Raw genomic sequence first — 25,271 nt, 5'->3', positions numbered from 1 at the left:
CTGCCACTTCGCTGTCGCTCACAGTGATGCGGACGCACCGCAAATGAATATCTTAATGTCCACTATGACCCGTGCAGATGTCTCCGCCAAAGCGCCCCCCTGGTCAGTGACATAGTCAGGCTGACTTTGTAATCATATTACTAATGCATGTCTCATTAGTTTGTGCCAAGGCTGAGTGTCTCTGCTTCCTCCTGCTCTTCTCATCCTCTCTCTCTCACACACACACACATACACATACACACAAACACACACACACACACACAAAACCACACACAACCATCTAGTCAATTGCTGGCTGGCATTTGAGAGTGTCTGGGCTTGCATCTAAAGCAGTTTACTGGGGAAATAATAGCCCTCTAAATGGATTCTCTGTATGCAGAATCATCCCATTCTATTTGAATTCTGGTGAGACAAATTAAATTTTGCCAGGTGAGTCTTGCACCATGTTGAGACGACAAAAGAATGAGAGGCAGGGGAGGAAAAGCTAAATTAGACGAGAGTTCTGAGTGCGACTGTGACAGATCTTGTTTGAGATATCGATGCATTTAGATTTGATTTATTTTCGTTCTTTCAAAAGTGAAATCAATAGAAGGTATGCGTTAGGAAACTTAATGAAAGACAAAATGCATCTTCAACTATTCCCATTAGTTTCTTGAAAGCGTGTCGAAACAATGACTTGCTCCACAGCTGTTCTTTTTGTCTCCTGTTAGTTTGCATTGGATTTTGGTAAAACAGTAAGCATCCCACATCCTCCTTAAAAAAATATATTACACTGTCATTTGTCATGAGCTGTCTATCTTAGCTACTTTTCTCCCCCTGCACTGTTGCTGAAAGATGCTTGAGTGAAAGTAATGTTGCCAAGGAACCTTCAATGCCCGCCCACCTTTCTTTACTTTTAACCATTTTCTCAAGCAAACCTCTCACAGATTAAACATGCAAACTTTTATGTGTTGCTTTAAATAGGCCCGACTGGATCTAATGCAGAGTTAACTCCTGATATTGATCCCATGGAAAAAGCTTTAAGTGCATTCCTTCAAAACAAAAAAGATCTTCCTTAAGAGCATCTTCAGAAACAACTGTCACTACTGCCCTTTGCGTGAACCACACAGCGTTCAATATTGATGAGATCATTCTTTTTCACTTGGTTTTTGTAGCATAACTGCAATATGTGGCACCCCGGGAAAACGACTTGTTTTCGCACAGCATCCTCTCCTTGCAGCGTCAGTCGGTTTAAAGTTGGTACCATGCCGAGGCAAACACACAGCATGCATGAGCATACTATCAATTTCCTCCCACCAGGCAGTTTCCAAGGCACTTGGCCTAAATATCAACTCCAGTCAAATCGACTGAAAGGGAGTGATCTGCTTCGGGCTGTGATCTATAAGTTTGTGTGTGAGTGTGCTGCACTCTCCAGTGATAACAACAGCAAAATGCTTTACAACAAGTACTAGCAGTCCTTTGAACGAGGATTTGAATGATACTAACGGCCTGACCTCTAATCGTTCCAAAACAGAGCTATTATAACTTTATTTGCAAGGGTCACTTCTAGGTCCTCAAAATAGATTTAGTAAAGCCCAAAAAAAGGAAAAGAAGCTGGCTGTGTGACACTCGCAAGAGCTTTGACTAGAATAATCTTCTGTTGTTGTTTAGAGGCTTTAACGTTTCACTGAGAAAGCAATTTTAAAACGGATGAGGGCGTAATCCCTGACAATACTGGGATTATCTCTTTAAATGACCTTTATCTTGCCATGAGCATAGAGTGCTTTTCAACTCCACTATCCCAAGTCTGGTTTGATTACAACATGAATGCCTCTTTAAAATCACAAGGCTGTGGACAGGCTATATAGCTGCATGGAACCTGTGCATTCAAAAGGAAAGATAAGGGCATCAGGTGTATTTCAGAGATATGTAACAAGCCAAGTGGAACGCTGCTCCAAAATAATAATAATAGAAAAGTTTACTAAACGCTCAGATTGTGACTTACAAAAATGTGTAACCCACTATCCATCTTGCTGTCTTGTGAATTTTGAACTCACATTTGAAGCTGTGGATTTTTTTTTTTTTAGTTACTTATTTTTTTATTTTGAAACAAACAAATATGTTAAATATGGAAGAAAGCTGTTGGCTGTTTGTTTTTAACAGCTCAAAAATAACAGAGTGAAGCAAAGGGATAGCTGGGCTGAGTGATTGAAAGAGGCTCCCACCAAATGACAGATTAGTCGATCATCTCCCGTCTTCGTTAGTTGGAATTTCTGCCTCATCAAAGGTGCAACATTTTCCCCTCAGAACTTGAAGGGAAGTGCGAGTATCGCTTTGGTTCAGATAATTGGAGCCTTGGGACCTGGTACAGTAATGGGAAAGAGATTGACTAAAAAGTTGACTATATTTCACAACGAAACTTTCTACCACATCACCTCTTGTGTTGTTTTTTAATGCTCTCTTTATTATCCACTGTTCTTTTCTCATGTTCTTTAGTACGTGTGCAAATGTTTGTCTTTAATATATTTTAAATAGTTGCAGTTCTATAAGTATAGGTTTGTATTTCTCTGAAATACAAAGTGATATGTTTTCCACAAGGATCTCCTTTAGTTTTCAAATGGTTTTTTTACCTTAAGAGGGTTCAAAGGTTAATCTTGCACCTAAAAATGAGCATCTAACCAAAGAAACCTTTAGCACTGCTGTATCCCAGTTTTCTTAGTTCCGCTTATCGAATAGGTCAAATTTCAACTTTATTTGAGTTATATTCCTAATGAATATTTTAGCAACATGCATTATGCATGTGGCGATTTGCAGCACGTACTGCCGAGATAACGGGAAAAATATTGTGGGGATTTAGAGTGTGTTTGACCTTTCATAAAGTCGAGCTTAATTCAGCCGTGAGTGTATCATTTTTAAGTGTTTTGCCTTGTGAACGAAATTTCACAAAGAATGGGTTTCCATGATGTATTTCCATCCCTCGTCCAATGAGAGGACATCTCTCTTCAGCTTCAACGGGATTTTTTCTAAGTTGCCAAAAATGAACCGATGCTGATGAGTCATTGCACCAAGTGGAAAAAGAAGAGAATGTACCTGACATTAAGAATTTGACAGGGGGAAAAAAAGTCTTGCTTCCCGGTAATTCTTCGAGGATGTAGAGTGATTCATCCTGTTATATCCTGGATATTTAAGGCACATAACTGAAAAAGTCCCAAAAAATTACAAATAGGTTTATGACAAATTGTTGTACTTGTGAGTGCTGAGGGCTTGGGGTGAAACCTTTTCTTTTTAAACTTCATGATTGCGCTCCACTGCAAATGCAAGAAGATAACTCATCTGTCTTTCTAAAAACGAATAAATGCTGCTGAAACCTTTGTCTGTTTGATATATAAAAGCAAGAAAACACACGTTTGATATATTGACACAAAAAGAACATCAACATTTTGATTATAAAAAAATTACAAATGATCGACTTTGACATTTGCTTATTAACAACCAAACTGTACAGTAAAAGAACAGTATTGTAATCATAAGAGTGATTCTGTCTTTAATAAATACGACACCCTGCGTTGAACTATACGCCATGAATATGTAAACATGCTGCAAACACATAAGCATATCTACTGTATGTGTTAGTTTCATCTGCTGTGTAAAAAAAATGTTTTGACGTTTAAATGCACACTTACTCTGTGGAAAGTGATTTATCGTATGCCTTTGTTACAGTAGATGTAAAACTGTGGCTGAAAGATTAAAAACACTTCATCATTAATAAAATTATCAAACTTTAAAATCTTACATTAATCACTTTTCATACAGGATGTACAAAAACACACTTCCCCCCCTTTTTTCTCACCATTAAAGGCTGTGGGCAAAACTTCTACCCGCTTTTAAACTTTTTGCTTGAGTCAGTTCCCTTATTTGGCTGTTTGAGCTTCACTGAATGTTGGGAATCTGAATGAAAAAGTATCCTGAAAGGATCTCAAGTAGTCAGTTCAGTTGGAGCTCGGCTTTTATATGTTCACAAGACTGGGTCCGTTGGGCTCGCTAACAGAGCCTCTATGCCTGTGTCCAGAGTACTCCCCAATAAATGAGCCGTCCTCATTGAACTCTCTTCCACCGTCTGCATAGTCGCCTAGGGTGCATCTGCTGATACTGTCCCCAGTTGCATCATCTCCTTTCAGGGAACACAGGCTACCGCCCTTCAGTGGCTTTTCATCGCTGTCGCTGTCATTAAGAAGAACAGAGAAGGATGGCTGAGGTCAGCGGTGCAGTGGGTAAAATAAACTCGTGGTATAGCACATCAAACAGTTTTGAGCGCAAAACATGTCGCCTTAAGAGGCCGTCTTTGACACGAGCACACTACGTATTTCACACGAAATTAAAAGCTACACACACAAACACCAGCAAACAGAGAATAATCAGCACATATAAACTGCCAAATGCTTGCTAAGAGAAACACGGGCTCATGAAGCAAGTTCTTATGGTTTCAATACATCACTAGAGGCAGTAGGCAGGGGTGGATCCAGCGGCTGCACAGCAGGAAAGGGAGCACAAGGGAGGCAGGAACGGGTTGCTACAATCACTTCACTAATTGCTAATTGCCAGGGCTTCAGGACCGAAGGCAATTTCAAATCTCTTTAGAGCCAGCAATGGAAATTGCCAGAGAGCAGTGAGAAAGAAGCCGAGAGGGAGGTGTGTGTGTTTGTGTATTGGGGTGGAGGGCGGAGCGGAGGGTAAAGGCTGAGAAAGGGAGAAGGAAGAGAGGAGTGGAGGTGGGGCATATGCAATCCCAGACAAACAGCCTGTCATTCGTAGTATTCCCATGGGCCCACACTCCGGCTGAGGAGATTAGATGCCAATTTAAGGCTGGGCGACTGGCCAACTTGCAGGTGTCTTGCTACAAGACGTGGGGGTCACCTCAAAGCACTGAGGATATTTTTCCTCCCTGTCTTTCTTTTCAAATTCCCTAAACGATCAGTGTTTGGCAACACCTCTATCCCTCTCTCGCGCGCGCGCCCGCTCTCTCTCTCTTTGTATTCATAACACAGAGCGTCTGCGTTGCTCAGGTGGCACATGCATGATAGCGCCATTTGAGGCATATTGCAGTTGACACCTGTGTCAAACAAAAGCTCAACATTTCGAGCAGGATTTTAGCACAGAGACCCGGTTCAAGCTGAGATTATAAAATGGCTCTCCTTCGCAGGGATTTTTTAATAACCAATCTTATCTGCCCGCTTTCATGAGGCCGTTTACAATGCAAGCCACATAAGGTCCACATTTCAGCTCTTATCAAACCTTCTTTCTCTGACGACTCTAGAGCGCTGCAGATAAGTGGCTGTTATCTAAGAGCAGTGGAATGCCACCGCCGCAGCCCGCCCACAGTGACTTTGAATGCCATGATAAAATGGGGCTGAGTGCTTTTGAGCCCCAGCTCACTCAAAAGCTACAGGTGGAAAAGGGAGGGGGGGGCAGAAGGTAATTAAATTTGTCTTCCTGTCTACCTATGTTGACTTGGTTTGGTGGGGTTGGGTAGAGAGGGGGCAGCAAAACTTCAGGTGCAAGGTGTATTTTTCCCGATCGTGAAGCTGAAGTTGTTTGTATTCTAGTTTCAAGGTGTCTGGAGAAATAACTTCCCTGCATCTGCTGCCTTCTCCCAAATTGCACATAAAAATATGAGCAGTATGAGAACATGAGAGCTTTCACCAGGCTAGGAAGGGGAAAAAAAGAAAAAGAAACACATAAACCGGCTGAGGAAAAAATTGCATCACACGCTTGGCTAACGGCCTGCTCCAGCCATGACACCTGCTGTTCTTGCAGTGGACAGAGGGGCTAAGCAATAGAGCTTGATAGAGGGCTGTCTACAAAGAGAAATCATCTGAAGCATAATTACCACTTGTCAGCTCCCCAGACATGTGGCATACCGGTGGGTGGTCTATTGCCTTTAGAGATTCAAAGGGCACTACAGAGCCCTGAATCCAGCTCTAAAGCCAGGAAAACAACATCATAGTAAGGCTAAGGGCACTCTGGGGGGACAGTAGTCAGACCAGACTCATGAAACTAACCATGAGAAGCATTCTAAACAGATAGTTGCAGCAAAGCATCTGCACTGGCTCACAAACAAACGCCAGGGTTTCGCCTGCCCTGCGAGCTCCGAAATAAAGTTTGTCAGAAAGAAATTCAATATCACAGCATTCTCCTCTTTTTTTGCCAGTTCTTTCTTCACATGTGGGAAAAAAGAAAAAAAAACTTGGGCACATTCTTAAGACTTTCTGTACCATTTCATCAACCTTGCAGAAAATAGTACTTTACCAAAAGGATGCCTGGAAGTCTTGCAGCACCTTTGCAGAATCGTAGCCACCACTTCATTTTTTCTTTTTTTTTTTAAAGCATGCAGCCCTAAATGAATACATGTAACCTATTTTGAGCCAATTAATGCATAATACAGTCGCCGGTGCAAAACTACTAGAAATGAGTCACTCAGAGGGTGTGGACACAGTTATTTCTTGCTTGGCCTCATTGTGTGTGCGTTTCTCTTTCAGAGTGCAAAATCTGGGGAGGAGAGCGTTTAAACGAATCCCACAAATGTGATTTATTAAAGTTTGTGGCTAGCAGTTTAATGCACGTTGCACCATTTCTTATCTGGCAGCTGATTTGGCTGCGATAATTGCTGCTAAGAGTGTTAATTTATTTGGAAAGTCAGGGGGCGAAGCTATGAGAATGAGCATATAAATAGGACTGGTGGATGGCCCAAAGCTGTGGGTGCTGTGCCAAAGCTTTGGCTCTGTCCTCTACCACTTCACCGTGATTATTTGGAGCTGTGCCCCAACATATTTGTGGTCGTCGGTAATACTGCTACTTTGATTTAACAGAGGAGAACTTCATGTGGAGCATCAGGAGGAGAACAGCTGTCCAGGAAAAAAAAAACGAAATTTAATTAAATTTTAAAAGCGCATATGTGCCAGGTACCTTTACAACTGTTTATACTGACCCTGTAATAGAGGTGACGTGTCCACTGCGTACCTTGTCTCTTGCCCTATGATGGCCAAGAAAGGCCCCAGTCTCCCATGAACTGGATAGCAGTTGAACCAGTGATGTTAAACATAAGGCCCGGGAGCCAGAATCGGCCCACCAAAGTCTCCAGTCCAGCACGTTAAAGAGCTTTAGAAAATGTGAAGGAGTGCATAGATTTAACACTTTTAAGTATATTTTTTACAGTTTTTCCTGACAAAGACTGCTCCCTTACACCAAACACTAACAGATAAACAATGAAATAACAGGGACGTTCTTGTTTTCCTATTATTACAGTAAAATGAATTTTTACTCGTTTTTATAATGAATTTTCTGTGAATTAATGAAAACTTGATATTTTATCATTTTTATAATTACAGGCCAGCTGTGGAAATGGAGCAACATAGTTTTCTGTAAATTTACACATTTATCATAAGTGGGTCCCATATGTGGCGTTGTAAATTGCGTTTGACAGCACTGTGTTAAAAATAAATAAATGGATAGTATCAAAAATGTCTCTAGATGCTCAGACCTGGAGCATGTTAGAATATGTCCTTGTCAAAGGAGCTTGCAAAGAAAAGCATCTGGACTTCTTTAAGTTACTTGAAGACGTTTCACCTCTCATCCGAGAAGCTTCTTCAGTTCTAAGGTCAAATGGTGGAGAGTCCCAGATATAAACCTGGTGGGAGTGTCCCCCCACAGAGGGACAAAAGGACCCCCCGATGATCCTCTAATTGCCTGAGCCAAGGTGTGAAACTGGGTGTGGGGGGATACTCCCACTAGGTTTATACCTTAGAACTGAAGAAGCTTCTCGGATGAGAGGTGAAACGTCTTCAAGTAATTTAAAGAAGTCCAGATGCTTTTCTTTGCAAGCTCCTTTGACTACGATGACCTGGATGACTGAGAACCTTCACAGACAATATGTCCTTGTAATTTTAACTGTAATCTTACAGAAAGTGATTGTTCCCACAGCTGGCTGAGAGTAAGATTCCTTGATTTGACTTAATAAATAGCTGCAGCGTCACACGGCATGCACCAAAAAACAAAAAACAAAACAGGGACGCCTACTCTGGATAAACACTCCGACTGAGCGATTGGATTTACCAAGAGAACAGCTGCCACAGCCTCTGAGACCCCACAGGCGTTCCCCCTTGCTCCAGAACGAACAGCTTTCTCAGGAAACGCATGGATGGCATTTTTTCTTAGTCGATTTCTCGCTCTATCATCAGATCTGCTCATTTTTGACCTGCTAATTTACACGTCTCTTGCTTATTTGTTTTCATTATTGAAACGAACCGACTGCATCTGTTCATTAAGTAGATTGCCTGCAACACTTTTCACTCCCATTGGCACTTTTCACTATCACAATTGCGACATCAAGCAAATCTGAGCCACTAAGTAGCTGTGGTCCGTAATACAAAAACAGGGTCATGGACACTGGACAATCCATTCTTTCCTGTTTAACAGAATTACAGTCTTGGCAAGAAGCACAGGAACGCAATTGGCAGCAACCACACAATTGTGAGTAATCATGTTCTGAATAATACGATGACGAGAAGAATCAAAGCAGGCAGAAGAGGCTATTTTAGGTGCTTTCTGCACAAACAAACACACCATTGTCACACAGTTGCCGCAATGCTGTCAAGCAAAATAGGATTCGCTCGATTCCCCAAAATTATCACCGTAGCAGCTAAACAATGCAAACAATGGAAATTCAACAGCTATTATAAAGTACAACAGCTGCCTGCTTCGGGCTCAAAGACCTGGTTTTTCGCCGTATATTTTCCATCAGCAGTTATCGTGTATCCAGAATCTGTGCGTGTGCAGTAGGAGCTTCCTCTTTTTTTAAACTACTTAAAATTATTTAAGTAAATCTGCATCTATTAAGTTCCCAAGTAAGCTGAGGCACTACAGACAGGAACTAGTTATGTTTCAATAACCTTTATTATCCCTAAAGTCATCTTTCCATGTTAAAGTTTGCTAAACTATTTTATATATACATATGAGCAAGCACTTGGCAACAGTGGGAAGGAAGAACTCCCTTTAAACAGGAAGAACTATTAGTGGGTCTACGACTTAAAGCTAAACTGAAATGAAAACTTCCTTTTGTAAAAACAAGAAGCATGAAAGAGAACAAGACTTGCAAACTAAACGAGCTTCCTGTTTCTAAGTGGAATCCACTCTTAACAGTATGGCGTGTTTTTCACTATGCGGCCGACTGCAAATGTCTAACTTTTTACGCAACACAACTGTGTTTGAAAGGCCATATGGAAAAGAAATAGTAAAAACATATATGATTTACTCATGAAAGTGGCCACTTTCTCATTACTTTCATATATTGTTTTAGTAAGTATCCAAAACATACAAGTTTCATTATATAATTTTTCAAGGGATCTTATATGTGTTTTCACTCTTGTATGCTTTTCATACAAGTTTCATACAAGACAGATACAAGCTTTATAAGATTTATATATATCTTTTCCATATGGGCAACTTTGTCAGTAACACAGGCTCATGTCAGCAGTGTGAGACTGCAGTGAAATCACAGTTTAATTGTTGTCTAGATTTACAAAAAAAAAACAGTTTAAATAGCTGGTATCAGAGCTGTTGTCTGAAAAAGATATTTTAAAGACTGATCATGTCTATTAATCTTTTCTCTGTTGGATTTTGAAGCCGTGCAAATGCCAAGTAAACAAATGCATTTCGACGTTTGTTGATGCCTCCAGCCTGCCCCAGCTGCAGTCAAGGGTGTTTGTTAACTTTTTACCTGAGAATTTTCATAAGGGAGGGCAAAAACTATGGACATTAGAAGTCTATGGAATAATTTTAATATTTAGACCTCTTGACTAAAAATTGCAGCATTTATCTCAAAGAAATATACGCAGTAAGTTGCGTTACATAGAATGACAGCAAGTTTAAAAACACACACCAATAAAACACTCAAACACACACACAAAAGGAGGCAAGCAGTGCACAAATATTCCCCCCCAAAAATATTAATGTATATATAAAAGCATACACAGACTAGCACACAAATGGCCTACTGATGCCTAAAGCAACTACGTGACTTAAGCACTTTGCAGAACAGACACATGCACGTCATCAGGAGTAAAAGAACATAATTCCAACTAAAAGGGAACAAAGCTTGTGCTGTGTGTTAACCACTACTTTTAACTACACCGTGTGATTACCTAGCCCATTAAATGACGAGAACACTGGCTTCTAGGTTCATCCTGGTAAAGCTCATGAATGCGCGGTTTGCTTTTAGGTTGGAGGGAAAGACATCACAGTGATACATGACAAAAAAATTATTTTTCAGCCGGAAAACATTTAACATATGCACAACATATTAATTTGACTATAGCATAGTGATTTTTGAGATAATAAAAAATAGACATTTCTCATCAATCTTTGGGACTGCAGCGTGCAGAAAAGGGGTATAAGCTCACCTGTAGTCACAGAAGGTGTCATCATTCATTTTCTGTGACTCTGTGTCAGAGTGGGGCTCTTCCTTTTCTTTCACTGCAGAGAGGGCAAGACAGACACTTCAGCACCATTGTTAGTGCAACGCTTTCACACAAAGATGCAATCCTATTTTACTCGTGTGTGCATCCATAAGTCTCCGGATTCAGATTTAGTTTAGAAGATCTTGTCTTTACCATCCTACAAAGGGAAAATAACTCAAACAGCAGTATTTCTGGAAACTGCAGAAATGTCAAAACTGAACATATCTAAGCTTAAAAGATCCACTTAGCGATACGCAATCTCAACACCGTAAGATTAGAAATCGAGAAGTCACGACCAAAACCATCTGAGAACAGCTAAATCTGTGTAAACATTACATTAAGTCTTTACATGGAAACCCTCTCTTCTGCGTGTCTAGCACAAAGTGCTGGATGTCAGCTCTTTGTGCAAACAACGCTTTGAAAAGACCAGTTGCGTTTGAGAAAGCTAAAAGAGGGGTTCCTTGAAAAGAGCTGGATGGGCAAAAGGGGGGAATCCAAAGGAGCTGATGAAAAATTCAGTGCTTTTTGTCTACAGCTGCAGCAGGAAAAGAAGTGGAGTGGGCAGAAGATGGGGAAGCATGAAGGTTCAGAGGAAAGAAACAGAGTGAACAGACACTTTGCAGGCAGGCTCATTGTGAGACTGAATTTGACTCTGATACATGGCAGCACAATAGTGAGATGGAAGAGCTCGGAAGGTCTCCTCAGGTGAGCAGTGGAGAGGAGTGCAACAAAGGCGGCTGATTCCCGCTTGTCTGTCTTGACAAGTATGAAATCAGCGGTACTAAGACAACTAACACGGCCGCACCAATTGTTTGCAGCTTGTAGCTGCCGTGCATGCAAAGGTGACCCACATGCATAAACAGGTTTGAGCTCAGGGTTGAGGCCCAAGTTATAAAGAAAAAGCATCATCCTGATAAATTGGTAGTAGTTTTAGGATTTCAATTTTAGCTCAAAACAACTTGGGGGACTCAACCCTGGCTAAGGACTAACTGACCTTTTTCCATGGCGAGCTTTTCTTGTCGCTGTGGCGATGGCGTACCTGCATACTTGCCACCTTTGTTTTTCCGCAGAAAGCAGGCAATGACCACAACAATGGTGAGCAGTGCCACAGCGCACATGGTCCCAATTATCCAGCCGTGGGTTGAAAAGCTGCTCTCTTGACTTGCAGCACCTGAAAACAAGTGAAAGAGAGCTCAAGAACCAGCTTTACACACCGGGTCTATTAGGTGGGCCCAACCACTCGAGCACTCTTAAACAACTTGATCTTTGATTGAAAAAAAAAATGCGATGAGCTCAGGTTTGATGTCACACTGACTCTTTTCTCAGATGTTAGACAGGAAGAAGACAAAAGCAAATGTGCAAGGATTCATAAGAAAGAAATGAATAAATTCACACGTTCAGCACAGTCAGTCACTCACTCAGTCGGTTTGATAATGACACGCTGGTGTTGTTATCACTAAAATCTACTGACGCTGACAGTCTTTGCTTCTCTTACCTTTGGTGCGTGTCTCGATAACGTCTTCGAAAATACTAGCATTATCGAGCAGCCTCTTAGCCATGAGGCGCACGGTGTACACCGTCCCCGGTTCGAGCCCGTCAATTATGTGGAAACTTTGAGAAGCGTTTACAGCCTCTGAAATCCGCCAGTTCCCATCACCTACACAGCCAAGCACAGGAAGCGCACAAGCAGCAAGTCTGTATTAGCAGAAGAGGATGTGCTGTTGGCGACTAATAAATGGTTCTCCAGTATTATGGTTACACTAAATATAACTTAAACACATCTGAATCCATTTTTAAAGGGAAGGGATTGAAGCAACCACGGAGGCTTACGCTACATTTTTAGGTGTTAATGTAAAACATCCCTAGGTGTACCTGAACATGATACAACCTTAAATTCCTATCAATGTTTAGCAAGGCGGGGACAGGAAAAGTAGCTTACGGTTATTCATATAAGCCACATAAAGCTGCAAGCTCCGCTGCTCTTCTCTGGCAGTCCAGCTGATTTTGGCAAAGGTGTCACTCACGTAAGAGCTTATGTTCAACAGGGCTGGAACTGATAAAGAAAGAAGAAATAGGGGGAAGTAAATAAGGAGGAAAGGAAAACACAGACAGGCAGAGAGAAAAGGAGAGAGAAGGCAGGAAAAGAGGATTAGCAGAGGCAAATAGGATCCCCTGCAGCTTGAGAACAGTGTGTCTAGCAGAAACCCTTCAAAAAGACAGTTCAAAAGGCATTTCCCGGCCCCAGACTTAATTGAGTGGAGTTGGATTTGGGCTCATAAAGGGTAGATATATAGATCGTGGGCGGGAGTGACATCTAGTTTTCCCTCTACGTTAAATAAAGCTGGCATTTCGTGGCGCACCCCCCACCACTACGAGTAGATATCAGAGCAGATTGAAACAACTCCATGCCTCGAATACTGTTGTTACTTGAAAGTTCAAGTACATCAAGACGAGCTCACAGGCTTAATATTGGCTGCGCATGTGTGAGTGTGAGCTATATACCTAAAGGAGGATGAGTAGAATTGCCTGAGATAGAGCTGGGAACAGAGAGAGAGCAGTTGTAGCCTGGAATGAAAGAGAAACCTCAGATGTTAGATTCCTTCTACAAAAGCTGTCAAGTCTAATATATTGTGCAACAAGCGAGACTACATAAAGGCGGAATTTGTTAGAGCGACTGGGAAAACTGCATTAATGGCAGTAACTGCACAAGCACAGCGCAACTTATACCGCGGTAGACACCCTGTAACTGCAGCACAACAATAAATCTGACTTGCAAATTTAAACCACAACTGTCACTTTCCAACAAGTGATTTGCACAAAGAAATGTCTTTCTGTCTCTCCCGAAGTGGCATACAGGACTCACCCAAATTATATTTGTACAACTATGAAGGACATGTTTTTGCTGAGGCTATGGAAAGCTACTTGCTACACCAACACGCCTACAACCTCGTCTGTCTCTACCACCACTTCTATGTTGGCTAGCTACACCAGCTGCGGGCGGTGATACATACTGCTCTGAGCAGGAGCCACAGCTGGAGTCTGGGACAAATCTTCAGAGGGATAAAAAGAAATCGAAGAAGCAGAAGATTACATGTTTATGAAAATCCCGCTTTAAGGTTTATACACCAGGCACACAAACACATGCTGACACATTTGCAGGGCCACCGGAGAACAAAAGTGCATTCTCACAAACATATACAAGCTCTGTGTGTGTAGCTGCATCAAGTGCTGCTTTGGATTTGAAGTCTGGTTGACATCTGCACCACTAGAGGGCACTGTGCAACCAAAAGATGACACCTATGTTTTTTTTCTGACAGTTACCTATGGAAAATTACTAATAACCTTATTCTAGTGACGATACGTGCATATATTGCAAATAAAAACAAGAAAACACAAATTTTTTTTTTTAAATCTGTCTAAAAAGTTTTAGTTTTTTAAAAATGACTGAATTCCTGTTTTTTTGGCTAAATTTGATCTGGCTTCTCTGATTCGTCATTTTGAACAAAGAGCTTGCACATACAAACATAAAAAATGATTTTGGTAATAACCAGTATTGTAATTTAGTCCCTTATATTGAGGGCTGGTCTTCATACAATGAAGCTAAACATGTGCTACAGAGGTGTTTCCATGGAGAACAGAGAAGAGGATAACATCTGGAGAGGTGAAAAGCACCAGCAACAATACCAGCAACGTATATAATTATAGCTAGCAACATAGTTATTGGTTAATTGAGGTTACTTAACCATTTTTCAGCCTTTTATGTCTGAAATGCTGTGTTGTTTACTTCAGAGCTGTTTCTTTAAATATGTGGAATACACAGATGCAGATGCTCAGCCTCAATTAAAATGACCTGTCTTCATTTATAGCCAGCTAAACCCCTTAATGTGTTTAGTGAAGCAATTATATGATTAAGTATTAAATGTAGGCTATAATCTCAAACTAAGCTACAAAGAAAACGAAGCTGCGCCTTGTGTTTGTGGGGTAATTCAAACTCCTCATCATCAGCTGTCAGGTAATGAGTGATGTGTCGGCATGTATGATGGGATAGTCGACAGCCGCACATCACCTCAGCAGGAGAATAACAGTGATAGCTGAATGGCATCGAAAGGGTTTATCCCGATTCAGCTTGAGCCCAAAAAAATTTAAAAGGAGGGAAATGAAGATGAGTAATGTGTACAGGGTAAAGGTAAGGCATTTGTTAACAATGTAGATTCGCTTGTGAGGTGGAAGGTGTTTGAGCCGCCTTGCTAAAAAAAATGTCAGCAAGCAGACATGTTGCGGATGATAAAGGCTGTGTTCACAGTTACACGCGGTTCCTTTCAAACTGCAACATAAACACTGCTCTGCCTGTGGTTTTACTACTTGCACTTCAAAACAGATGCTCGTTTATTGCATTTTAATATGCTATTTTGTTTTCCTTTCATCTTGTGTTGCCGTCCGCACATTCGCAAGAACACTGGTTACATTTTCATTCCAAGTAATGGTTTCATTTAGTTTGTGTTCATCTGGACCACAGCCCAGTTTATTTACTTATTGTTTTATTGTTTTCTCATGTTGAAGAATTTTGTTTCCTAAATTTAAAAAAAATAACAATAATTTTTTGATTAAAATGCAGCACCTGGAGCCTCACAGTTTACCTTTTATTATTATTTTCTCGGTCAACCGGAGATTGTTGAATTTAGATTTACCAATCTAGCCGCACCCCCCCACCACCACCACCACCACATCTTGCATTGGGCCCACCAAACAGCTAGAAACAGCCCTGCATGTTTACATTATTCATAGTTATATGAATTTAAACAAGGTTTGAATTTCTAACTGGGGAGGAAAAAAGGTATCTTTACCTGTGGCACACATATTACCTCATTTGTGAATGCGGTGAATTCCTGAATGTATTATCCCTCACATCATTTGGTGCGAATTAAGTGTGCTGCTACCTGAGCTTACATTAAAATATCCAGGATCCAAAAACAGAGCACAGCATGCAAGCAAAAGTTTAAATAACAAGAAAATCTGCAGACTGAACACTGGATATCCGGGGGGAGGGGGGGGGGCTGTACATAGATATCCGAGGTATAACTTCAGACTGTGATTGTTTTTCTAAAGAAACTCAAAGTAAATAAATAGATGCGTTCGAGCCATTAGCAAATTTGTTGCCGATAACAACTTAGGTGTTCAAGTGCTGTCGGGGAGCAATAATTTAATCTCCAGAGAAACTGGTTATTTTTGTGTGACTTTTGAGGCATGTGCTCCTCTGTGCTTTTTGTCAACTTTGCAGCCTGCTTTATCTTTGCTCCTTTGTTATCTCCTGAGACCTGATGGAGAAAAATAGATATTTTTCCTACTGTGTGCCACGCTGTTCTCTGTGGCTGTTAGCTTTGTTTTTTTTTCCTGCTTGTGTTTCTCATGTTTCAACACATTCTTTTACCCTTTTTTCCCCCTTTTTTTGGCTTGCCCTCCAGAAACTCACTGGCATTGCAAGCTTTTCAAGCACAGACATGTGAACGCGTGCGCGGGTCTGCGTAATTGTTGTAGTTCAGACATGTCACTCTGTGATTTGTCCAGAATATTTTCGAGGCAGGCAGCTGTTTATCCCAGCTAAATGGTGAGAGGCATTAAAAGCTTATTCAGTCAAAAAGGTGAACTATAAAAGGACTACTTCAGCGCCTGACCTCACTAGCTCCCGTGCATTCATCTTTCTTTTTTTGCCCTGCTGTCACTCCATCACTCCCCGTTAACGTCTCTAAATTCACTCTGCCCCTGCTCTGTGCTGTTGGTCTCCATAAATCTCCTCCACTGCATTGTGACTAACGTGCCCCGAGGACAGCTCTCTCAAACAGAGCTATTTTATCTCCGCATCGAGCCTCTACTCAACCATATTTACAAACAATGCATCTAATGGCTCTCGGGCCGGACATCCACCTACAAGATGCAGAGCTTCTCAAAGGAAGCATAAAAGCTCAGGAAGACTGAATAACTTTTATCAAAAACATGCAGAGCCAGCAAATGGATGCTAAGCACTAGAAGGAGGAGCTCGTGGAGAGGATTTTATTCAAGATATAAATTAAAGCCACCACCATCTGTGTAGTTATTTGTGAATTAGTGAGCATTTTTTGTCAAATATCAGCTTTATTATGTTCTGATGTGACTGATTTGCTTCTACCTGACATCAAGGCTAAGCAAGTGATCTGCTCCAAGTCTACAACTTCTGGCTCCTCTGATAAATTCATTTGGTATAACATGAGTCAAGTTAGCCCTTAATTCTAAGACTTTTGTGAGGGTGCAGGCATTTCTTAGTTAGCAAAGTGGCACCAGCTTAATTCCTGCTTTCACTTACAGTCTCTTTAATCACATTATTGTAATTTCTCACATCGCTTTATTTAAAAGAGTCTTTAAAGGATAAAATATTTGCACACGTCCGCCGCCAGACTTCAAAACAAAGTCATAAAGAGGAACCACAGCGCTCCGGTTTTAAATGAGCTGCACTCAATATGCTCAGCGTATCCTTTCAAAATTTCCAAATCGTCGTTTTGCTTTTAAACTCTAACTGGCTCAAGACTAAACCGCAGACTCGGAGGCTCACTCGGATCCTCTGCTCGCAGGTTTGTTGAATATTCACAGCCGCTGTCACACGAAAACTGGAGATGTACCTTTTTATATGCAAACTGCGGAAAGCATTTACAAGGACATTAGGGAGGCAATTTCAGCGAGCTTTTTAAGGCAGCAGCTTGACACTTAATTTGCCCGTTTCGGTTACAGTAGCTCCCTCGTCTTATATATATAATTTACAGTCTGAGGGGGCTTGTGAAGATACTTCTATTTTGCATTTGCTTCGCATTCTATACAGCTTTTCTCATTAAAAAATGATATGAGCTTATAAATTTGGGTAAAAAGTTTAATCTTCAAAACATGTACATAAATTCTAGAATTCTGTAATATACTCAATGCTCTGCCCAGCTTTTGCTGTAATGGCATTGTGCACTTGAGCTGGAATGGACAAGCTGGTGCAAAGCCTGATAACCTGGTATGATTCGATGCTCCATGGCTTTTGAGCTTCTTTTGGTATTCAAGTAGTTCTACAAAGCTTCGAGTTGTGTTGGGCTCATTATCCTTCAGCGGTATGAAGCCTTCTCCACAAAGATGCAAACCACAGAGCGCAGCGTGTCACCCTGGAGTGCTACGTCGTCTGGAGTTGATGCAATGCAGGTGCGGGTTTGATAAACTGCATTTTCATCCTCTCTTCTCTTCATACATACACATTTCTGATTGAAGTGGGATTCATTAGCAAATAGCATTTGTTTTCAGTCATCCTCTGTGCAGTGCTGGCACATCTTATCCCACCCCAAGTATTTGGCTTTGTTTCCCCTCCTGAGAATTGGTTTAGAGACGCATTAATGATCCGCTAAGACCACAACAAGACAGATGTTTTTGATAGGACTTTTCTGATAGGGGTCTCGCTTTCTTTAGTTAGCAAGTTTATTAATTCTTATTTTCTCAGTGAACAAAGCGTCGTGTATTGATCCTCTGATAGTGTGGTCTCTTTTGGTCTGCCTGATTGTATTTTGGATACATCTGAGTTCAAGCAGTGTTGCTGCTGTTGCTCTGAATAACAATCTGACTTCTAACACTTTTAGTTAGTTACAATGTCATGTTTCCCCCTATCAAAATACCAATTAGTCCTTGAACCACAGACATATTTGTACATTTCTCCCCTAGACAAGCACATCAAACCCACCTTAGTATCTTGAAGGACATTCTCAACTGAAGGATTTGTACAAAAGAGCTAAAAATGTTGTAAAATTACCCTTTAGTTTATTTGCTGACCTTGAAATTGTTACCTTGTGTTTTTTAATGATTTAAATGTAGTTGTTCTCAGCTTTGCATGAAAATATCACAAATTTCTGATGTCAAATCAAATCAAATTTGTGATTTGTGATGTGATTTCAAAGTGGATTCTACTACAAATATTACTGTATTCTGCTGAACTAAACAAAAATTGTTAAATTTAGCTAGATTGTTAAATAGTGTCTGACAAACACTCCTTATTGGAGAGGTTAAGCTGTGATGACTGAGGCTCTAGAGAGGAAGTAATATTTCAACACACAGGTTCTTTCTAATCTCATCTTTCTTAGAGTTCAGTTAGGTCCAATATCACTATCAGGACAATCCCTTCTTTTAAAACACAGCTTTTATGCACAAACATGACAGTATGACCTCTTCAAAGTCTGATCTGCACTTGAATTATACAAAGTAGTTTAATTCTTGGCCTTAATAATGATGTTTCTCCCTTGTATGAATGAATACATCACAGCAGTGCTGTGTTTTATCTGTGGGATTTTCATATATTAATCCAATAAACAGGCACACTACCACGCAAGTTAAATGCATTTCATTAGCTCACCTGGCTCTGGAAAATCAGTGTGGCTCTCTTCGGCCTGTGGAGGCCCACAACCTGCTCGAGTGCACGCTCTGAGGTCAAAGCGGTAAAGGCTGTCCCCCTTTAATCCCTGAATTGTCCAATGGTTGGTGTCAGCCCCGGTAATGTTGATCTCTTTGGAATCAATCACATCGAGTGCAGTCTCATTAACTGTAGACGAAGAAGAAGGATGGTCAGGTCGGTTCACGTGCTGAGAGCGAGCCTGTGATGTATCGATGCAGAAAAAGTCATCGCAGCTGGGTCGTGCGGGAGGTTAGCGTAACACGGCTATAATGAGGGTCAGCGGTCGAGGGAAGGAAGAGATGAAGAGATTTTATGCTGTCTCATGCAGGAAGTGAATGTAGCAGATGCATGTTGTGACAGGTAAGCTGAGGAGGAATACATTATGAGGAAAGAAGAGAGAAGATGAAAGAGGGAAATAAAGAGCTCAAGAGGAGGAGGGGTGTGTAAACAAGTGGCAGTGCACGGATGAAAAGAGGAGGTGGAGAAGATGAGAAAAGTGAAAAGCAATAGGAAGTGGTAACCGAGCAGAGACTATGAAGGGATTTTTTTTTTTTAAGTCTGCATAAAAGGAAGAAAAAATTACAAAAAGAAGTGATGGGAAGGAAGACAATGAGGGGGAAGAATGCATAAGGAAGCAGTAGAAGGAAACCAGAAGAGCTACAATCAAAAGTAGCACAACATATCACCAAATATGCATTATAGATCAAAGTACAGTGTGTGTGCACTGCTGAAAGCAACACTTCTTTTGAAACCTCCCTCAGTGATGCCATTACTGTGCCAATACCGAACCACAGGTGAGAGCTCATGTGCCAAGCCCATTGTACCACTTTGCAAAAACAATGTTTGGGGTTTTTTTTTTTTTTTTTTTGGGGGGGGGGGGTTGCAGCGGCAGTAGAGAGCACAGGATATTTTACGTTGCCGACAACAGATCACACAGCGCTGTCAGGAAACCAAAGGATACTGCACATGCAGCGCAACATATATTATTTATTCATAGGAACCAAATTTTCATTTAAGTGATATGGTGAATCAGTTCAACTGAAAGAAAAAAAACACACCCACAGATTGCAGTGTGTGGGAATAACTGTGTAAAGTCTTACATCTGATATAGGAAAAAAAGGCAGAAATAGAGGGACAGAGTGTATTGAAGAGCTGGCCAGACTCTGTGGGTGCTGGTGGAGGCGGCACAGGGCTGTCTCTGCCTTCACATTTTACACAAAAGACTTCAGAAATGTCAGCCAACGAGAGTGTAGGCTTTGAAAACAGAGAGTGTAATGAAAGCCCCTCACTCACTTGTCCATTCTTACTGTACTCCAGCATAAAGGTGCTTTTTCTTTTTCTTTTGCAAAGAGAAAAGCTTCTGAGTGATAAATGCAAAAAAAAATAAAAATAAAATAAAATAGCACAAGAGGCACATAGAGCACTGGTATAAATGCTTCTTTTGGGAGGAAACATGCAGGAGGATATGAGATAAGAAACACAGAGGAAAGTGTCAAGCCACGGGCTAAAGTATCGTGAAACAATTAGGCCGTTGCAGACTGGAGGAGGGTTCAGTGTCACACAGTGCCACCTACTGTCTGGGACGACGCCACACGAGATTAGAAGGGAAAAGGTGATGTGCAGATGATAGCGTATGCAACAATGTTTTTTAAATCGAAATTAAACCTCCATATGTGTAAATCGAAGCTGTAGTATCACATATCCACCCCCTCTACACCTCCTTCTCTCTTTAATAATCTTTTCCTCTCTTGTGTCCCTTTACCGACGCTGCTGTTGAACGACTGTTTACACTTCGCCCACTGTAACACTGCAGACAAAGCCCTGAGTTACAGCAGAGACAACTCTGTTATGATGGAAAACCTACAAAGGTCTACAAAGTGTGGTGTGTTTACATACTGAGGTGGTACTGCAGGAGGTAACCGGTGAGGATGCCATTTGACTTTGGCGGCTGTGCCCATTCCAGCCTAACTGAATCTCTCTGGATGATGGAGGAAGTCAGGACGCTAACTTGCTCTGGAACTACACAAACAACAACAGTGGTAAGATAAGCACACATTTTTTTAAAAACTGGGATGAAAAACACACTGATCTAAAACCGATCTTGTCACAAGGATGCAATTCATTTTAAAACTGAAAACACGTGTGCATAAACGCCTGAAGCATGGGTTGTTTAGCGTGTGTGATCACAGTATCACCTCACCTCCCTCTGGTGTATTAAAGGTCACCGGATCACTCTTGGGTCCATTGCCCTTCTTGTTGAAAACATAAACAGTGAGTTTGTATTCAGAAAAAGGTTCGAGTCCTGGCACAATGACATGACTTCTGTTTCCAGAAAAGGACATGGAGTGACTCAAATCTAAAATCTTGTCGGGATTCAGGAGACTTCTTCTCCTCACCCAGTGAACCTGTGAGAGAGTGTAATATAAAACAACAAGAAGGACAGTAAGATAATGAAAGAGCTCCTTTACACACATCTTTTTGTCACTCTTTTACTTTGCCACTGTGCATCCTTCAAACTTTCAACACAAGTACAGCATTAAAACTCCTTAAATGATAAAGTTGGGTATAATTTTTTTTAAAAATGTTTAAAAATTATATCCAACCAAAAAACTCTCAAAACGTGCTGTCACGATGAGAGTGCATGCAGAGATCTCATTTTAGAGTTTGTCCTCCAAATGACAAAAACCATTCCACCAGAGAAAGTGCGCTATTCAGAAAGCAGACATTGGAGGATTTTCAAATACTGAGAAAAACACGCTGCTGTTTGAAGTTCCTTTGCTGGAATTGAAAATGCAGGGATGTTTGAGAAGCTGACAACTTACATTATAACCACCCAGGCGACCTCGCACCGTGGCAGGTGGAACTGGGGTCCAGCTAACTCTCAGAACAGTGGTGTTGATCACCTCCACAGCAATGTCCCGTGGTGCCGCAGTAGGAACTAAAGGCGGTGGGAGGAAGTTGAGAAACACAGAAAGTCTGTGAACAGCAGACCTTTATTCAGACTTTTTTCCCAACATATTGAAAATAAAATGTTTGTAGTTGCAGAAAGTTACAAAATACATCGACCTTGTTAGATTAATACAGTGTTTTAAGCTGAGGAATGGTGTTCTGTTGCTTGATGAATTGATGAGTCAAAACATTGGTGCTGGTATAAAAAGCCAAGAAAGTGCACGGAAAATATGCTGAGCTACATGCAAAATGAAGCAAATTAGCTACTGAAAGCAGGGGGAAAATCCACACCAGACACAAAATGGCACTGTAAATATTTTCTACTCTACGCGTTACTGTAACGACAGGAGCACAGCAGACACTGGAAAGTGAAGCAGCCATCGTGCCTCAGTAGGCCTACAGCGCAAAGCGTGTTGTGATCTATCAAATCCCCGACAGCTTCTGAGACAGAAGTGGAAATTTGACATCCCTCTCCTCTACAAAGGTTATCTGCCACCTGCTAGCAGTGGTGTTTTTTTGTTTTTCCTTTTTCAGAAGGAAGGAAAAGTCACTACTGCACCACCTGCACAGGGTTAAAACCTTGGGTAAGTGGAGGGGGGGAGAAAAAGAAAAGAACTTAACCTGACACATTTTCCCGCAGACAATGCCAAAAGACAACTGAGAACACGGTAAAGAATCATAACACGAGAAGTTCAGAGTTAAAAGAAAACCAACAGACAAATATGCCAGTTCAGCTTTGGGGTGTGTTGTAATGAAGTCAGTTGCAGGTAATTATATCGTACGCTGAAATATATTAATACATGCTACTCACCATCTTCCCCAGAGTAACCTGTAACAGGCTTAGGCTCTGGCCCCCAGCCGTAGCTGTTTCTGCTCAGGATTTTAATCTCGTAGGGGACAAAGGTGGGCGTGTTGCTCACGAGAAACACAGATCTGTTGACCATGTGCTCCGTAAAGTTATCTTCCATCCCGAGTTGGCGGTACTTCACTTTGTACTCAAAGCCTGGGCCGTTGCGCTCCACAGGTGACAGCGGCTACAATATGACAGTGCAGAGAAATTGTTACAATCCTATAACAACTTCTAGTGAAAATTCTTACAGATAACAAGTCTTTTAAATTTAAACGAATAAACAATTCTCCTACCTCCCAACTGATTTCCATTTGATGAGGATGATGGCCTTGAATTTTGATGTTTTCTGGGTTCCTATCGGGTGCTTTGGAGACATGTGTGCACTTGTATAAATAATTTTTTGCAGAATAAAAAAGATGCCATTTTTAATACTAAAACCTGCATGCTTTGACATGTTACACATAACTAGAGAGACATTTTTAATAAATAGGAGCTGGTCTCACCAGCAGGGGGTGTTTTGTGTCGTTCAGTCGGCTCACTCGGGGGTCCGGGTCCAATGGCGTTAACAGCATACACTCTGAACTGGTAGTTAAGGTTCCCGTATAGTTTTAGCTCAGCTGTTGCTTGGTTACCGGTGACTCTCTGTAGCTCCTTCCACCTCCCAGGCTCCCAGCGGTTCTCTTCATACTCCACTACAAATTCTGTGCTCACAAAGAGAGAGGACACACGAAGTTGTGACAATACCACTGATTATTAAAAGCATATATTAGGCATTCATACTTTGGCTTAGATTATATCATATAGAGAGGTTATCTACACCGCCGATCAGTATCTATGAGTGCTGATTTACCCCTTTCTTGATAAATAAATAATTCAACATTATCTTATATGAGTGTTAAATGAGATTACCAATACCACTCATGCATTTCTAATTATGAACCTGGAGGCAGGGACCATTAGTGTAGTACAATGTGAGTAAGAAAAAGAGTACCAGGGAGAAAAGGATTTCTGTTGGTATTATTAATTCTCAGATAGACGATTCATATTAACCCCTTTTTATCACCCTTTCTGTGCCACGAAACTTCTAGGATTAAGGGTTGTGCTACCTTCTCTAATTTGAATTTATTAAATTAAGAACTGACAGTGGTATTAACGCTGGGGCCAGAGCTGAAGGGGATAGTGAGAAGGCGCTTTACCACGCTGTCATTAACAGACAATTTGGCACATCACAGAAAGAGCTAAAAGCCTGTCTATTGTATATTTCTGTGCTTCTGATTTTGTTATCTTCCTAAAGACTAATTATGTTCATTACTTTACAGTCTTACTCTTTCAATCCCATATTTTTGGTTATGATGTTCATTAGCATGCACTTAAATAAACTCTGTATAGATATGTAGTATATAGGGTTTTTTTACTGCTAATGTTTTGTGTGTCTTTTGAAAGCACCCCCATGAGCCTGTGGGTGACTTTGTAAATAATCTGGGGTTTTTTTTTGTTTTTTTGTTTTTAAAAAAGACATTATGTTGTTCCTGATCAACAGGTGGCGATTATGTGCCAAAAAACCTAGAAATGATATAAAAAAGAAAGAAAGGAAGAATGAAACTAGTAAAAATGGCTATGATGAAAGATTCTTCTAAGAAAAAATGCTGTCATCCTTGTTAAATATTAACACTTATTGATGAGTATCGCGGGGTTGAAAATACTTTTTGTTCCTGTTATTTCCTAAAAGATTTATCCGATTTCAGTCACAAAAAGCAGCCATTTTTTCCCCCACTGTAACAACCATCGCAGCTAAGAATATTAATAACACAACACTGATGAACCCCTACAAATTCTTACCACCAAAAATAATTTCGCCCTCCCGTTTGAAGCCTAAATGAGAGACAAGCTCCCCTGCTGGGATTCTCAGCGCTTTGCAGCTTTCTTCACTTGTTTAAGTGATCACAGCATCAACTAAATCTCTTTTTCACACGGGAAGCATGAAAACACTCAGTGATTTGCAGTAAATCACTTGAAAGTTGCATCGAAAAAATAATTTCAGTTTTTAATAATAACCTGCAGACTTTTTTCCAACTGTGAAGCAGCTTTAGTCCGCATACTCGGGCTCTGGTCAGTGCATGCACGTACACCACAGGTGTGCCTGAATGCTAATTTCAGTTGCTCCCTTGTCACAAGGGGTCGCAACATCGAATCGCCCTGGATGTTTTGATGTGGCAGAGCTCTACACTGGAGGTCCTTCCTGACGCAATACCAAAGGCATTTGTGTCTTCAGCTAGAATCAAACAAGTGACCTTTCTCTTACCAAGCAAAAGTGCAAACTACTACACTATGGAGGCGCTACAGCTGTGTGCATGCATTTTACATGCTTTGTTTACTGATTATGCATTATACGATTCTTTTTCCCAGTGGCGAGGCTAAAGAACTGCAGAACTAGACAATGATATTGGACTCTCATCTGATGGTTGGGGTTGTGTTCTAACATTGCAGGGTCTTTACTTTAGAGCAGGGGTCCCCAATCCCAGGCCACAAGGGCCGGTGTCCC

At 41.0% G+C, this 25,271-nt stretch overlaps 1 protein-coding gene across 6 annotated transcripts in view; it reads right to left on the bottom strand.

Annotated features, from left to right (window-relative positions):
• Positions 1 to 3,348: 3,348 nt before the first annotated feature.
• Positions 3,349 to 25,271, bottom strand: part of chl1a (cell adhesion molecule L1-like a) — a 50,798-nt gene continuing 28,875 nt past the window's right edge. For 2 of the 6 annotated variants that reach the window (XM_035905659.2, XM_006785512.3), the window contains exons 17-28: positions 23,233 to 23,430; positions 23,023 to 23,093; positions 22,691 to 22,913; positions 21,753 to 21,868; positions 21,131 to 21,335; positions 20,827 to 20,949; positions 18,892 to 19,077; positions 12,430 to 12,543; positions 11,986 to 12,147; positions 11,485 to 11,661; positions 10,434 to 10,506; positions 3,349 to 4,200 (exon numbers count right to left, since the gene is read on the bottom strand). In XM_035905659.2, coding sequence (XP_035761552.2) covers positions 3,987 to 4,200; positions 10,434 to 10,506; positions 11,485 to 11,661; positions 11,986 to 12,147; positions 12,430 to 12,543; positions 18,892 to 19,077; positions 20,827 to 20,949; positions 21,131 to 21,335; positions 21,753 to 21,868; positions 22,691 to 22,913; positions 23,023 to 23,093; positions 23,233 to 23,430 — 1,862 coding nt within the window. In that variant the 3' untranslated portion in view covers positions 3,349 to 3,986. Of the gene's footprint in view, positions 4,201 to 10,433; positions 10,507 to 11,484; positions 11,662 to 11,985; positions 12,148 to 12,429; positions 12,544 to 12,992; positions 13,056 to 13,501; positions 13,541 to 18,891; positions 19,078 to 20,826; positions 20,950 to 21,130; positions 21,336 to 21,752; positions 21,869 to 22,690; positions 22,914 to 23,022; positions 23,094 to 23,232; positions 23,431 to 25,271 lie in introns of all 6 variants that reach the window. The other 4 variants (XM_087833611.1, XM_006785513.3, XM_035905661.2 and 1 more) reach the window with 4 other exon arrangements.

This window comes from Neolamprologus brichardi, chromosome 20 (assembly GCF_056152115.1).
Source record: "Neolamprologus brichardi isolate AB-2024 chromosome 20, ASM5615211v1, whole genome shotgun sequence".
NCBI classification, from domain to species: domain Eukaryota; kingdom Metazoa; phylum Chordata; class Actinopteri; order Cichliformes; family Cichlidae; genus Neolamprologus; species Neolamprologus brichardi.
This window is presented reverse-complemented; position numbering and strand designations above follow the sequence as displayed.